At 34.8% G+C, this 16,284-nt stretch overlaps 3 protein-coding genes across 11 annotated transcripts in view; 2 read left to right on the top strand and 1 right to left on the bottom strand.

Annotated features, from left to right (window-relative positions):
* The window catches only part of LOC124645866 (sodium bicarbonate cotransporter 3), a 112,027-nt gene extending 110,022 nt beyond the window's left edge, over positions 1-2,005 (top strand). For 3 of the 7 annotated variants that reach the window (XM_047185821.1, XM_047185822.1, XM_047185820.1), the window contains one exon: positions 100-1,357. In XM_047185821.1, coding sequence (XP_047041777.1) covers positions 100-226 — 127 coding nt within the window. In that variant the 3' untranslated portion in view covers positions 227-1,357. Of the gene's footprint in view, positions 1-99; positions 1,359-1,381 lie in introns of those variants that run through there. The other 4 variants (XM_047185825.1, XM_047185826.1, XM_047185823.1 and 1 more) reach the window with 2 other exon arrangements.
* A 1,433-nt stretch (positions 2,006-3,438) lies between these two features.
* LOC124645974 (elongation factor G, mitochondrial) lies at positions 3,439-11,237 on the bottom strand. Its single transcript, XM_047185974.1, has 11 exons — positions 11,066-11,237; positions 10,791-10,937; positions 9,783-10,102; positions 9,290-9,528; positions 8,639-9,018; positions 8,083-8,321; positions 7,566-7,727; positions 5,632-5,750; positions 5,015-5,227; positions 4,131-4,332; positions 3,439-3,689 (listed from the first exon to the last, which is right to left on the bottom strand). The coding sequence occupies exons 1-11, from the start codon at positions 11,138-11,140 to the stop codon at positions 3,548-3,550; spliced, it is 2,238 nt and encodes a 745-aa protein (XP_047041930.1). The 5' UTR covers positions 11,141-11,237; the 3' UTR covers positions 3,439-3,547.
* Positions 11,238-12,256: 1,019 nt separating this feature from the next.
* Positions 12,257-16,284, top strand: part of LOC124645973 (leucine-rich repeat and calponin homology domain-containing protein) — an 85,549-nt gene continuing 81,521 nt past the window's right edge. For all 3 annotated transcript variants that reach the window (XM_047185973.1, XM_047185972.1, XM_047185971.1), the window contains exon 1: positions 12,257-12,481. In XM_047185973.1, coding sequence (XP_047041929.1) covers positions 12,292-12,481 — 190 coding nt within the window. In that variant the 5' untranslated portion in view covers positions 12,257-12,291. The remainder of the gene's footprint in view (positions 12,482-16,284) is intronic.

The following is a 16,284-nucleotide window of genomic DNA, read 5'->3' as shown; positions in this document are numbered from 1 at the left end:
GCCTGAAATATATCCGGGATTAAACTTTCAAAAAACTGGTGTCAGTGTAGGAGCTTATTTGTAAAAACTAACTAGCTGATACTTGTCTTGTCGTTTCAGTAACAAACACAAGAAATTAATAATGTCCAAAAACGCACAAACTGAAATAGAAAGGCGACTGTCAACAATGGACGAGGTGGAAGAAGATGATTCTTCAGTCAAGGTGTGCATCGACACCAAATTCTAAGTGGAGCATGATTGCACCATTTCTCGAAGATTCTGCATGCAACAACCTATCACGACGTGCATGCAGTACCTATATCTGTATAGAATGATAGCACCCCTGATTTTTTTTATTGTTTAAACCTGATATTATGTAGGTACCCTGGTCTACTTTTTATGCCGGATTTCTATAACCTACCGGTTGGTGTACCTACTAGAGATCGTCATTTGTTATACCTTCTATCTCTGGTATGCAAATCAACTGACAGAGAGGTCAGAGCGCTTTCAGACTAGCGTATTTTTGAAAACTACAGGTACAAACGATAACATCTGATTCACGATTAGATGCGTGTAAAAAACAGACCTACACGTGAAACAAAAACCGTTAGTGTGAAAATGCTCTGTTGTCGGAATCCGTCACTAGATGATATATTTAGTCGTACGTAGCAATGGATGTGCAATGTATGGAATATTGTAAATAGTATGGTGGGATTTACTTCCAATTAAAAAGGGGCAAATCGTAATTTATGTTAACCAGTCAACAAATATTAACTTTAATTTAAACGAAGATATATTTTGAAAGTACAAAGTCGTTGTGTATTTAAAGTCTTACTTGTAGTTGGACCTGTAGACGTTTTAAAAATGTTTTATTGTGAACTAGAATTAGAAAATATAGTTTTTAGTGAATATTATAAAGAGCGGTGTAACTTATGACGTAAGTAGTTTTTTAAATAATATCGTAGTTTTTTCTTGATGTATATTTTCAGCTTTATGTGTTTATTATTATTACTCCCGCACTTGTCTGCACTTTCTTCGAGTACCTACCTATATTATCTGTGTAAATAATATTGTTATTTCTATTAATATTATGTTTATTCCAGTTTGCATGCTCTAAGTATCTAAGTGTGCCAAAAAATCTTTGTCTTAAAACAAAGCCGCTTCTGTCTACTAATAATCCTGCTTATATTCTTCTGACATTATGTACCTACCTACTTATGTATTTTTAATCTATGCCGTAAGTACTCTTGAGACTTTCAAGTTCGAATGGGTACCAAAAAAATAAGACTTTTTTTCGAGATTTTCAATGTTTTAATTTTTTTTTTGAAATCTAATTGTGAATATACGTACAAGCATGTTTTTTTTTTCAATATTTGAGTATGGACCTCTAAATGGTTTTCAGAATGAGCACGTGAGGCGCAAAGACTCTTGGAGCAGTGGTATCAGAAAGTCCGATTCTAGAAAAGGTAGTACTTCAGCTGAAACTTCAGTTTAAAAAATAATGTCATATTAATCAATATGCTATATAAAAAGTAATAAAATTGGCACAAAGTGTGTTTATATTATCAATTAAATTGTGAGTATTCTACATTAATTAATTAGTTTGATTTTGTTAAATGTTCAACTGTCTGTTACTGTGTTTAGTTATAGAAATAGTAGATACCTATTTGACTAACGGATTTCAATTCCGAAAATATTAGGTGGAAGGCTTGATTTTTTTTTATAGGTAGCCCGTACTCGGAAAGCCACATATTTTTCATAAAGTTCTATATAGACATTTATTTCATTTATTTATTTCTCAAGTGGAGTAACTAAAGATAACCTTACGTTAAAACTTTATAATGTATTTTGCTTTGTTGGTAAATTGCTAATGTTTATACTTAGGAGTCCGTATCTAAGTAACATAATTTACTAAAATAAGTCCGGAAAAATGCTGCGTAGTCCAACACTTAAGAATGACCTACACTTAAAATAAATTTGTAATGTTTTAAGAAATCTTCTAAAGTAGCAAGCTAAATAAATAAATAGTTAGTCGCAAAACAATTAAAACGAAGTGCCAATAGAGTAACACCATTAGTTTTTAGATATTGTGTACAATTCCAGCGTAGAAATGTTAGTTGTCGCCAAAATAAAACAGTAATTGTTGAAATAATGTTTATTTAATCATAATTATATTATTTGTTGTAATTATTATTTGAAGAAAAAAAATCGGTAATGACGTAGTTTTTTAAATGTTATAATTAAGTAGATATTATTATCTATAGTTTGAAATGAAAGTAGTTGGTTTGATATGGAAAATAATATTTCCAATATTTGTTGCTTCTCATAGTTAATAAATTCAGTTGAGATTTGAACGGAAAAATTAGTCTCATTTAATTTGAATTGTTTTGTTGTTACAGATGAATAATTAGGGAATATTTATTTCTTTATTAAGTATACTTATTAACTAACATAATTAAAAAAAATTGTGAGATCTGCCTATTTGTCTCTCTAGAGATTCCTTATTTTTTCAGTATAGGTACTTATGTTTATCGTATGTACCTTAAAGAATATAATATCTTCTTCCCGTAATTTATCTTTGTAAGCTCTTCAAAATTCTGGAAGCTCAAAACTTATTTGATCAAAATCTCCATGTGAAAATGCACGAACTCAAATAGATACACGAGAGTTTAGCATAAGTTTCTATATAATAGTTTTAGTTACAGGGCAATATAATTTATTTTTATTTAGTACTTAGGTACATGAATTTAGGGATTATCGGCGGCGGGATAATATTTTATGAAGCAAATATTTTTGGCGCGAACTAGTTACGATTGACGCGATTGACAAAAAAATCCACAGATAATACAAACTAAAATATAAAAACTCTTAACGGCAATCATATTTGCCAAAGGCTTCATGCTAAGTTCTCATTACTACCTACCTATCTAATTGTTATTCAATATAGAAATATAGTATCTATTTTATAATAATATCTACCTTTTATCTCTACATTACCCTTCAATCCGATTGTATTCAAATATTCCCTATAATAAGCCTAAAATAATTCTGACTATATCTAAATAGTATTTATTTAATTAGCCATAGAGTTAAGCAAACTAAATGTAAGCAAAACAATTATTATTTGTACCTGGGGCGTTTGTTACGATTTGTATCGTTTTTTGGAATATATTTGTGGAGTGTTATGAATAAATGGGTTTTTATAAATGTATGTTTTTGTTTTATTTATAAAACTACTTCATGTGAATACCTTTCGCCAATGGTTTCACCCACGTAACAGGATAAGTATACCCAGCCCTGGAAAAAAACTAGCCTATCTTCGAGCTCGGTAAATTGGCTACTAACACTGAAAGATTTATTTAAATCGGGCCAGTAGTTCCTGAGATCAGCTCGTTCAATAAATAAACGAAATAACTTTATAGAATTAGTTTAGGTATTCCCATAAATAAAACACCCAAATGGAAATAATTTCATTATAATTTACGCTAGATTCGCCTTATAAATACATTTACGATTAAAAATAAAAATAAACAGTAAAATAAATTACTCTATACATTAAGCTAGGCGGTTAATTCTTTCTTTTCTTCTGGTCTGGTAGTAAGCCCATCTCTTCTTGGTACTTTCTGATTAGCTTCTCTTGAACGTCGGGAAGACAGGGCGAGTAGCGACTGTATTCCATACTGAATTCACCCTTGCCTTGGGTCATTGACCTGGAAATAATAAAATAAGTTTTTTAAAAGGACATTATTTTCTTTTATATGGCGGGTCAAGAGAGGTCTCCCGCAATACACCAGTGAAAAATAGTCGACGAAATTAAGTAGCTTCGACAAGTTTGTCTATTGGCGGGTACTTACATGTAAGTGTGCCTTAACACCATCAAAACGTATTTAGTTGGACAAAAAAAATATAACTTGAGGGTATACAGCCAAAGAAATATAAAGATTCCAATACATCACAACCAAAATCTTAAATGAATTTGCCTTATCTGTGATTGGAAATCATCGGATGACCACTCCAGCTAGTGGATAAATTTAACTTCAATATGACCATCATCGCTTGTGTGTTGTTACATACTTCTCACCATAAAAACCCACACGAACGAAAGATTTCATTATAAACAAAATAAACATAGGTACAAATATTAAACTCACCTAAGTTCACCAGCATATCCAAACATGTTATTCAGCGGCACTTCAGCGTATATCGTCGTCCAGCCCTCTGAACCTTCAGTGCCGGTTATAATGCCTCCTCTCTTGTTCAACTGGCCTATCACTGTACCATGGAACTCGTCAGGTAAGGTCACTTCCACGAACATTATGGGCTCGAGAATCTGCCAGGCTCCGTTGTCGAATACTGTGGAAAAGCGAAAAGTACATGAAATCAGCTAAATTATTGTCTATTCTACAAGATACGGAATGATGAAGGTCTGGGAATATAAAAATCTTACGAAACGATATCCTACAGGATACGACTACACAATTAAATTATAAATTATTTATATTTTGTACTTATTATTTTATTACGATAGTTTACTTCAGTAAAGTACATAAAATCAGCTAAATTACTGTCTATTCTACAAGATGCGGAATGACGAAGGTTCGGAAATATAAAAACTACTTATACATATATGAGGTAGGTTAGTGTGGGTTCGGCTCTCATATATAATTGTACCTAGGTATTATTATTCTATCTACAACAGTTTACTTCAGCAAAACATAAGGTAAATGCCTTTTAGCTGAGTAGATGCTGTACCGATATATTTAATTGCACATACACAATGTTATTTTCAGCTACGTATCCAAAATGACAACAGTAATTGAACACTTTATGTTCATTGGCGGTTCACTAATCGCCATATAAATGACGTACATACAGACTATCAAAAGATATTGCGATTGCCATGAAGATACAATACGAGTATAATAGGGTACAAGTAGATTAACAAAGCAGGCCTTAATGAGTTTCACTGGCAACACTGCCCATAATACATAGGCAGTATTGCCATCAACAAAAAAAAAGTACCATAAAAACTTACCTTCTTTAACAGCCCCCTTAGCAGCCAAGAAGAAGGCCAATTCACTGGAGTCAACAATATGATGAGCACCATCTTGCAACCTGAACTTCACTCCGGATACTTTGTGTCCTGACAGGTATCCCTTTTGACAGGTGTCAAGGAAACCTCTCTCTACTCCGGGCACGAATGGTTTTGGGATGTTCGTTCCTACTGTTTCGTCTATGAATTCTAGCACTGAAAGAATAAAATAGTATTCATTTGTATTAAAATACTCCTCAGGAAGTTTTATTTTTATTGAAGTGACTAGTTTTATTGGGATTACTTTCTAATCATAAAGTTTTAATTATAAAGGCAATATAATTTAGTTAGCATCACTCTCATTTATATGTATTGTGAATCACAGTAACGTTCTAACTGCGAATATTTGTGACTGAGTGTTACTTCGTCGCCCGTCAACGGCAGAACGGATTCTAATGAAGCTTAGTAATAGTATAGCTTACATATACAGATTAACACAGCACTCTCAAGAACCTATTATTAAATGGTACATTAAAAAATATTCCTACAGCAGCTACCTACAGCAGTTGTAAATGTTTACTATTTCTAGTAACATAGAGTTTTATATCTATTTCACTTACTGGTATTCTGATGAGGAGGCAAAGGTTCCATGATACCGTTAACCCTGGCGTATTGTCCAGCTCCACCGGACTGCTTCTTGTGTAGATAGTCGAATGTACACGACGACATCATTGTTTCTCTGTCAAAATATTTATGAAATTATAATCTTTGGTTATTGAATTTGAAAAGAAAGGAAACGTGTTTCGCGGGTAAATTCATGATGCCAACTGGCTTGGCCAATGAAGAAATTTTTCGTTCTATGAAATGGTTTCATCCATAAGCGATCTTTAATTGCGACTTAATAGCCCAGTGCCGGAGAGAGAATTTAAAGCCAGTTTTTACATTATTGACAAGATACATTCTTTGTATTAATTTTCTGTTTTGGATTTTAGTAAATAATACTACTTAGCGGGAACTGATAATTTAATCTTGATATTGAGTTGTGTAGCAGTGAGTACGTCATGCTCCCTTAGACGGCACTGCTTGCGGTAGCGTCGGCGGTCGGGTTGCCTCCCTCCCTCAAAAATGTGCGAGGATCATGCTCGTGAACGGGTGCTGCTTGTGGTGCCAGGTCGTCTTACTGACTATATATTAGTTTTTTTGTTTTTATTTGTAAACTCTTTTTATTTTACATATTATGTTCTGGCTGAGCGGTCTAATTTACTAGTTTACAAAAGAATAGCACATGTAGGTGGGCACTCCCTGATATTCTATTAAGTGTAAATATTTGGAGGCTATAATTTTCTGTTCATCAAACATATTCAATGCTTGAGTTAGTTAAGGTATGTAGGGTGAGTGCTAGCTAGCATGTGGTGTATACATTATTTTTACTGTATTGTCCTCTTTTGTAATATACAAATTAAATTGTATACAAATGTACATATCAAACAATGTTTAAGGTTCTTCTAACCGAACAGACAGACATGTGTTGCTGGGGAGTTTGTTGCGCCACTTCTTCTTCCCAGCAAAAACACATAGGAAGTGGTGAAGGGTGGGCGTTTTGGGGGCTGTCTTTTGTATTTTTTTTTTTTTTGACGTTCGAAAAGTGCTGTTTTGCAGCCAAGTTTAAATAAATGACTTTTGATTTTGATTTTGAAACTTGCAGCTCTCTCAATAAGGTGACATTATGATTAAGTAAGTATCCAAAGTGCTAGAGAACGCAAAACTACTAAATGCATCAGAAACTCATTTGGGGCTCATCTATACCTACTTATAATAAATCTGTAGAGAGGTCAATTCTGTACATTATAGTTCGGCCATTCAGAGAATGCGTTCCTGACACGTCGCGATTGAACTGACGACGTAACTACATTCATTGATTATTGATATAATAATGTTGTTTTAATGCTCCTCAATTGTTAAAACGGTAAACAACCAGCAAAAATATTTTTATCGTAACTGCAACGCCATTGCAAAGTTACGTCGTCAGTTCAATCGCGACGTGTCAGGAACGCATTCTCTGAATGGCCGAACTATAAATATATTTCCAAAATATCTATCAGGGGGTGCTTTAGTGATCGATACTGATGCCAAAAATGAAATCAGTAAATTTTTTGTCTGTCTGTATGTTCGTTATGGAAACAAAAACTACTCGACGGATTTTAATGAAACTTGGCACAAACATTCTTCACACTCCTGGGCAGGTTATAGGATACATTTCATCATGCTACGATCAATAGGAGCAGAGCAGTGATAGAAAATGTAGGGAAAACGGGAGAAGTTACTCCATTTTTTAAGCTTACGTCGCGTGTGCAGCTTTAGTTGTTAAAGCTAAGTAGTAATGGGCTAGGTACGCATAGATTTGGATAATTGGATAGGCTGGTGATTATTTTTTCTTCCTCTCTTTGCACAAAGTCCGAAACTAATGCGGACGAAGTCGCTGGCAGAAGCTAGTTTATCAATATAATCTCAATGAAAGACTGTACGATCTCTGCAGCATATATTCCTTACTTACCTAAATGCTACTTTAGGTTTGCCCAATTCAACGGGACAGTTGTATTCTCTCTCCATTCTCTGCGCGTAAATCTCTAAATGCAACTCTCCCATTCCTGACACTATGGTCTCCTTGTTATCTGGGTCATAACGGAACTGGAATGTAGGATCCTCTTTGGTGAATCTGGAAAGGGCCAAAAATACATAAACGAAAAATAAAACTTTTGAATTAGGAATTTCTTTCTTTTTAAGAAATTACACACTAATTAAATTAATGGCGTCCAAGGTAGCCACAGCGGTTGGTCTCATGTAAGGAGATCAGCCAGCTGCCACAAAACACACTGTTTTCTGAAATATTTATTCTCCGCGGTTCTACCGACGCTGTTCCCGTGACGTAACTACTCCCCGCAGCTGGATACTTTCTCAGGCTTTAAACTATCTGCTTACCAAACTTTAATTTGGTCTAGTACTTTTGGCGTGAAAGTGCGACCAACTGACAACAGAGTTACGTTCACACTAATAATATTCTTTGATCTTACCTAGCAACAGCTTTCGAGAAATTATCTCTATCCTTATTATTCTTCGGCTTAATAGACATGGAGACCACAGGGTCAGGGACATGTATAGACTCCATAGACAGTTGCAGTTTTCCATCGTTCACAAACGTGTCTCCCGACGCGCAATCTACGCCGAACAAAGCGAAAATGTCGCCCGCCATTACTTCTGTCACTTCTTCCATGTTGTTCGAGTGCATTCGTACTAGACGGGAGATTTTTACCTGGAACAGCAAAAGAATAACTTGAATTTATGTGAACTGTTAAAAAGATTTCTTTAAAATTTATTCAGAAACAAACATTCATTTTAATTGATCAGAAAGAATCATATGATCATCATCAATCATACGATTATCGAAACTTACTAAATATCATCGTCAATCAATTCAGTCTTAGATACGTTGACAGTGAACAGACACAACTTATGCGTTTTATACAACAAAACTTACAAGAGTCAAAAAAACATAAAATAGGACACATATTTTTATAATATGGTGGTCAATCTATGGAAATAAACTAAAAGCATATATTATGAAGTTACCTTCTTCCCAGTCCTAGCGTTAAAAATATTCTCTCCCCTCTTCAGCATACCCTGGTAACATCTCAAATATGTCAGCTGACCGAACTTGCTTACTTCCAATTTGAAAGCCAGACCCACAAACGGCTTAGCATCATTCCTTGCCGCATCTAGAAGTATAGTCTGCCCTTCTCCATCTTTATCCTCGTTTATTAAAGCTGTGTTTTCTACCTCACCAGGGTGTGGTAGGTATTCAAGTACCGCATCCAGTAAAGGTTGTACTCCCTTGTTCTTTAATGCGGTTCCCACAAGCACTGGAGTGAAGGTACGTTTGAGAGTAGTGCGGCGGACTGCCTGCTTTATGTCTGCAACCGTTGGTGTTTTCTCTTCGAGGAATAATTCTCCTGTAATTGTGAATGGTATGAATAAACACTATGGAGTAAATATAAAAATAAAATTTATTTTCCTGCACACACACATACTTATTTCAATTGTGTCATAGCTTATTCATAATAATAAAAAGATTAAGTCTGGTAAGATTCCACAATTTATTCATTAGTTAGTCAGGTAAGATTCATCAGTTATTTAAATGGATAAGAAACAAAAGCCTGGATATGGAAGTACATACTACTTTATTGTACAAATACAAGTATTTGATGTGTGAATAAAACTCACCCAAACTCTCATCAACATTAGACAAATGCTCAATAAGTTCATGCCTCCTCTCTTGTACCTCCGCCCTCCTATCCTGAGGCACTTCATCGTAACGTATTTTCTCTCCGTAATCTCCTTCAAAGTACATAGCTCTCTCCTCGATCAGGTCGAGAATACCTTGGCATTCTTTCTCTAATCCCATGGGCAGTTGTAGAAATGCAGCGTTGTGGTTCATTTTGGATCGCATTTGTTTTATTACTCTGGAAAATTAAAATTAAAAGGAATACATATTGATTTCCAAAGTAAATTGAGATGCATTCCAGAATTTGATAATTTTCTAATCAGTTTTTACAGTTTAATATGACTGAGAATTTGAAATTAAAGAGCCTTTTACGAATTTTTCTGAGAGAGCATATTTCAGAATTAGCCAGAGGTCAAATTAACACTTTTAAAAATTATTCACTGTAAAGACATAATGTATTATAGGAATAAAAGTAAGGCCTATTTTACTCACCTAAAAGGATTAGCCCCCAATCTATCAAGCTTGTTTATGAAAGCCAAACAAGGAACATTGTATCTCTTCATCTGCCTGTTAACGGTCAACGTCTGACTCTGAACGCCGCCCACAGCACACAACACAAGCACAGCTCCGTCCAGCACTCTTAATGCTCTTTCTACTTCCACGGTAAAGTCAACGTGGCCAGGCGTGTCAATGATATTGATGTTGTGTTCTTTCCATATTGTGTAGGTAGCGGCCGACTGAATGGTGATACCTCTTTGGCGTTCTAACTCCATGGAGTCCATGACTGCGCCTACATTGTCTTTGCCTTTTACCTGATAACAAATATTGCCAATAAATAAAAGAAGGAAACTGGCACCAACATTGTTAGGAAAAGGCTTGGGAGATGATGATGAAGTAAATGAAGTTATATATTCTTATTGGAATGATGATACTTGCCGTACAAATGCAGGAAAAAGAGCACCGCTTCAGAGATTGGTTCAGGTTTACAATGGTAACTTTAACGATGTTGATGTATTTGCCCTTACAAAAAATAAATTTAAAAACCAAATAATCAAGCGCCTTGCCGAAAGTTACTGATTGTTGTGTTCTACGCGCGTAAGCTTGAACTTTTGCATTTAACGTCAGTATTGTTGAAGTTAACGAGAAGAAATTGTATTGTATCTCTTTTATAGTGTTTCATCTAACTGTATCTTTTTCTAAATAGTAATATGTGGAAACGTAGTGGATTGTACATTTAGTAATAGTTTGTGTAATTTAGAAATAATAAGAAATGTATGATTGTTTGTTTCCCAAATAAAATAAAAAAAAAATAAAATAAAAAATGATAACACAGTATACATTTCCGTTTTTATTTGTGAATGATAGTCTATGAAGGCCTCCACTCACATAAGCTTTGAGCATTAACAACCTCACTGCACTTGTTCAATGTGATTGGTGATGAATTAAATAATACTTTAATTAAATAAATCTTGATAAACATAAATAAATGCAAATTCTTACCTCGTGCATCTGGTCTATCCTGCCGGTGTAAAATAATATTCGCTCTGTTAGGGTAGTCTTTCCTGAATCGATATGGGCAGATATTCCGATGTTTCTGATTTTCTCCAAGGGCTTATGTTCAGCGTATACGACATGCGACGAGTATTTCTGAAACACATCACAATACACATCACTTTCACTGTAATTTAGGATTTAATTGAGTTAAAGGTATGGAAGACAAAAAATTACGTAAAAACCACCGGAAAAATCGAGAAAATGTTGATACTCTAAATTACCTCGATTTGTGACACATTGCATTTATTTACACCTTTTAAGATGTTCGCTAACCGTAACATGTTTGATATCGTCATTTTGCTTTCATAAAAATTAAATTATCACAGAATTTCCAGAATTTTTAGGTTACAGTTTCATGTCAATGTCATGTGGGAAAGGGAGGGTCAAGGGGAGATGAATGAGGCAGTGGGACTGAAGCCATAGACATTGTACTTAGTCTATGATTAAAGAAAGCCATGCAATATGTAGAGCCCGCGCTAAGACTCAAGTTCAGCGGCAATGTTAGGGATCCCTTAGATTTACATACAATGATATTGTGTAATATTATACATCACTACATAGTATAAAACAAAGTCGCTTTTTCTGTCCCTATGTCCCTTTGTACTCTTAAATCTTCGAAACTACGCAACCGACTTTCATGCGTTTCTTTTTATCAGATAGAGTGTTTCAAGAGGAAGGTTTATATGTATAATAACATCCATTAAATAGTGGGGAAATACTGTTATCCCGTGCGAAACTGGGGCGTGTCGCTAGTATGGTACAAATAAAGCAATGGTATGTCTATCAGACTTCAGTAGTTGTTCGTACATACCTATTAACGTTACGAACTTATAACTTATAGTTCACGAGCACTTACTTATCGTACACAAATATTCCGTAGTTATAAAAAAAATCAAATTATAACATTTACACGAGTAGACTACTATGGCTGCGGCTTTACCTTTCACAGATTGGAAATTCGCAGCGCTCTAGGGAATGAAATGGAATTAAACTTTTCAATACGACTCAAATATTTTGCATATCGAGTATTTTGAAAATAAATTAATACCTATGTGTACACAATTTTGAATAATTTCATTTCAGTTACATAAGTAAGAAGTAGAGTAATTTAAATAAATAAGTTTTGAGAAAATAAGTGCGTAAGTGAGAAAATAAGTAAAGCGTCCGCTAGACTTACAATAACGTCGTGCAATAAAAATTTTAGTCACCAAAAATCATAACTCAATATGGTTTAATTGGTGCAATACTTTATGTTGCGAAATTTAATTAAGCGTCTAGGGAGTTCCTTATTATTAGATTTTTATAAAATGTTGTTGAATAAGAATCCTTAAACCATAGAGAAATAGAACTAATATGAAGTTAGCTGCATGTAGAACTTTAAATTTATTAGGTTGGTACATTGTAACCAATAGACAAAAAAACAGTTTCTGCTCAGTTTAAAAAGAATATGGCCGTGTTGGGGCCGTGTGTAAGTGTAAATATGAATGGGCACAATAATATTCATAGTCAGTTAACAAAATCGTTAGAGAGAATTTTGGAAGATGCTTACTTGAGTGGTGAATTAAAACTAAGTGGACGCAAGTTGAGAGAGTTTCCTAAACCTGTGAAGTTTGACCTGAGCGATACAGTTGTTGCTGGTAAGTCGAGTTTTATAAATAAATCTTGCTGCATTTCTATGCGTTTTACGTATAATATTTTATTTTGGGTCATGTTTTGTGTTCTGTAAGTATAGCGGAGTGTTTAAGATACGTAACTATGTTATTTTTAAATGCCGGTTGCCGTAGCGTCGCGGTGCCTTTATTTGTCATCACATCGATCGAATGATACCACTTGAAACAGGAATTCTGATTCGATAGTTAAGTTACCTGCATTTCTGAGAAATAACGAGGCGAAATTAGATATGGATCCTGTTTTTACGAAGCCAGATAAGCGATTGACTTTCCTTATCGATGTTTCGGAGATAAGTATCGACCGTTCTGCCATGTGATTCGTATTGTACAGTTATAAGCCGTTTTATTGATAGAAAAGTGCAGTCTGCACTTATGAGGATGTTTAATACGGGCTCAGAGATCATATTACTGTTAATATCCACTTAAATACCCACTTCAAGCCCTTATGGTTATCAACTGGCAAATTAACGAACGGGAAGCTAGCATAAGAGTCTTTTTACGAGTGTATCTATACTTAGCTTCATAAAAGTTATATATTCACTCTCAGTATCGACTTTTACCATTTTCTGTTTCATGTAGCCCATGCAAACATGCTCACAAGTCCAAACTCTAGGTCTAAACTCACCATGTATTTTAAATTTCGAATTAAATAACAGTTATGTAGGTGAAAAATTAAAATTTTAAACTGTCAGATGAATCAGCCAGTACAGCATCTAATTATGCATATAAAATGTGCAGCTGCGCATTTTCTTGTTGGAAACATGCATTTAAATGATAGGAAGTATCTATAGAGATATAATATAGGCCTATAGCCGTCTCACAACCATGATGTATTTGAATACCTAAGTATTATCAAGGGGCTTCTTACAAGGCTTAGTCATAGGATGAAGCCAACTGCAATATCCTTTCGAAGTACCAATGCACAGGAAAATACAGGCATAGGGAATTTACTGGACAATATTGCTATAGGTCACTTTGCAGTATTATCAAATAAAACATGTAATTATGGAACTTCATTGCATATATTTATTTATGGAATAAACATTGGCAATATGCCAATCTTCAGGCAAACTTAGAAATAATGATGAAGTGTGTAAATTATTTATTTTATCAGCTGTTGTTGTTTATTTATTAGTGTTGTAAATCATTTTCATGAAAATCAAGTTTTACCATAAGATGATTTAACACCATCGAACACCCATGGTTTTAATTTTTTGCAATTCTAATCACCTGGGTCACCTCATTAAATTGTATCTGCCTACTTCATCATCATCATCATCATCAGCCTATAGCAGTCCACTGCTGGACATAGGCCTCTCCAAGTGCACGCCACTACCTACTTAGTAATTTCTTATTCAACCATCTTAATAAATAAATAAAATATTACAATCAACTTATCCCATAAAACAAATAATAAAGTACCTACCAAAAATAGATTAATAGATGTAAAGAGTTTATTAGGCGAAAATATTCCTAATGGCTGTATGAGTCGGTGACTTGTGCCCATAACTGGTTTCTTTTATCGCTACAGGCGCCACAGTATACAGAGTCAGCTATTATAAAAAAAAAAAAACGTATTTTTTCATTTCGGTATTTCGGCTTCGTATTGTCGTGAGCGAGCGCGTGTAAAGTTTAGCGGGGTCAGTAAAACAGCTGTTTTGTCGTTAAAAAGATAGTTTATATCTCTGTTAACTGGTTATTAATCAGGTTTTCGGTAGGCATAAAAAGATGGACTAGGTTACCTACCTTTTTGGTAGAAAATAGCGCCACAGCTATTACAGTTCTCGTCGATAAACTATACTTCTCCGAAGTTTACTAGGTACCAACTACTGCGTACGCGCAAGTTGTCAAATTGCTGACTTCAGAGGTGCTAAGTTATTTGACGAAAACAGCGGGACAGTCATTCCAAATCTGGTTCCACACCTATGTATATTATGACGTACAATCAATGGCGCAAAGCTTATAGGTAGGTCTACCCTCTATTTTACGCTTCTGTGCCAAAGGGAGAGCCTAGTCGATTTTATTACTCAATCTCTGAACTTAATAAGTATTTATATCCCTTGGCCCCATGCGTAGGTACGAAAACCCAGAAACGACATCTGTAAAACTTAAAACTTTCACTTTATAAAAATCCAATAAAAATTCTACAAAACCGTAATATTTTACCGCATAACTACTGCAAACACCTACGCTAATGCAACCAGTTCTACGGTTCATTTCACAAGTCGCGTGGGATCACCAGAATATCTACTTCGTTTTTCTTTTATAACTTCCATCGGCTCAATATACTCTCCACAATTAACTGTACAGATGACTGCTTATTATAGCAAGTTTTCATCTTCTTATCTGCCATACTGGGGTACAAGTCCATTGCCAAACAGGGCTTAGAGTTTTCATCTTCATCTTACCCTTGGGACGTCCAATGCTGAATCATAGGACGCCTTTATTCTTTTCGAAAAGACCGTTTGGAAGTGGTCTGTGATCAGCGCCTACCGACCTTTTTTAGCTAACTTGGACATAATTTACAAGTCTCTTAATCTAACTGATATGCCTTTTCTTCGAAACGTAATAAACGTTTTATTAGCCTTTAGCGTATCATTGTAATAAAATTATACCGTGTCTGATGGGACATTGTTGCAAATTGGCGTAAACTTCCTACCATTTATCTAAATGGGACTTTCTTCCAAGGTTTGTACTTCCAGTTGTGTATTTAATGACATAACCTTAGGGTGATCTCCACGCCTTATAACAAGGACACCTTTTTATCCAGTTCTTATTTGATCCTCAGAAACTATAGAATAAAATATCTGCTCAATTCTTTATTTAATCTTTATTCATCATAAACGAGTCACATATAGATTATCCACCAAGCCTCTATCAAAGAACCATTAAAACGAATATTTCTTAAAAATTACATTCACAGTTTATACAAGTCTCAGCTATCGAAAATACATCAATTTCAATCGGCAACCCAAAAGAACGATCTCCAATTTTAAGTAAAAGCTGATGTTCGAAAAGTACTGGACATGATACACTGTTAGTTAAGTAAACATCTGCGTAATGTTATAAAACGGTTAACGTTTAGATTTAGACAAAGAGCGCGTGTTTACTCTGTGATAATTACATACGAAAAGAGAGAGTGGCCAGTTTAATTTGTATGCTAAATACGGAAATGTACAAAGCTGAGAACGGCTTGAGTTTGTCGACAGCTAAGTATTGTACAATCTTGTGGGCTTAGGTAAACATTGCTGTGAGAATATAATAACATGAACACAAGACTCAATAAATATATCATTAATAACACGCCCTTACCGTTATTCATTTTAGGATTAGTCCTACAGCTTAGTCTTCTTCAATTTTCGATCCATATGATATCCATATCCACGAATGATATGGCTGGAAATACGAAAAGACTGCATCTGAAACTGCTCGGAAGCAGCTTATTGATCTTTCTTTGTTTTAGCGATCCAGACGGCTACCTATTCAGACCTTTTCTATTTTTCTATTCCGCCATTTTTAAACCAGACATATTTTAGTCAGATCAGCAATTCTTACAATTCCCATCGTTCACTCTGGTGGCTATAAATTGCCATTCATTCAAATAATGGTGCCCTTGCAGCGAAGTCCTCAGTCAAGGTCTTTAGCCTTCTAATCGGCGATGCCCTTAGCGTGTTTTTGCTTGGTAACATCGTACGTCTTGTAATGCCTGGCTGGAGGCTTTAATTTATCAAGTCTTTAGCTGTTACAGTTGGTTAAACGCGACGAATTCT

Source organism: Helicoverpa zea, chromosome 3 (genome assembly GCF_022581195.2).
Source record: "Helicoverpa zea isolate HzStark_Cry1AcR chromosome 3, ilHelZeax1.1, whole genome shotgun sequence".
NCBI classification, from domain to species: domain Eukaryota; kingdom Metazoa; phylum Arthropoda; class Insecta; order Lepidoptera; family Noctuidae; genus Helicoverpa; species Helicoverpa zea.
The sequence above is the reverse complement of the archived record's forward strand: the minus strand, read 5'-3'. Positions and strand labels throughout refer to the sequence as shown.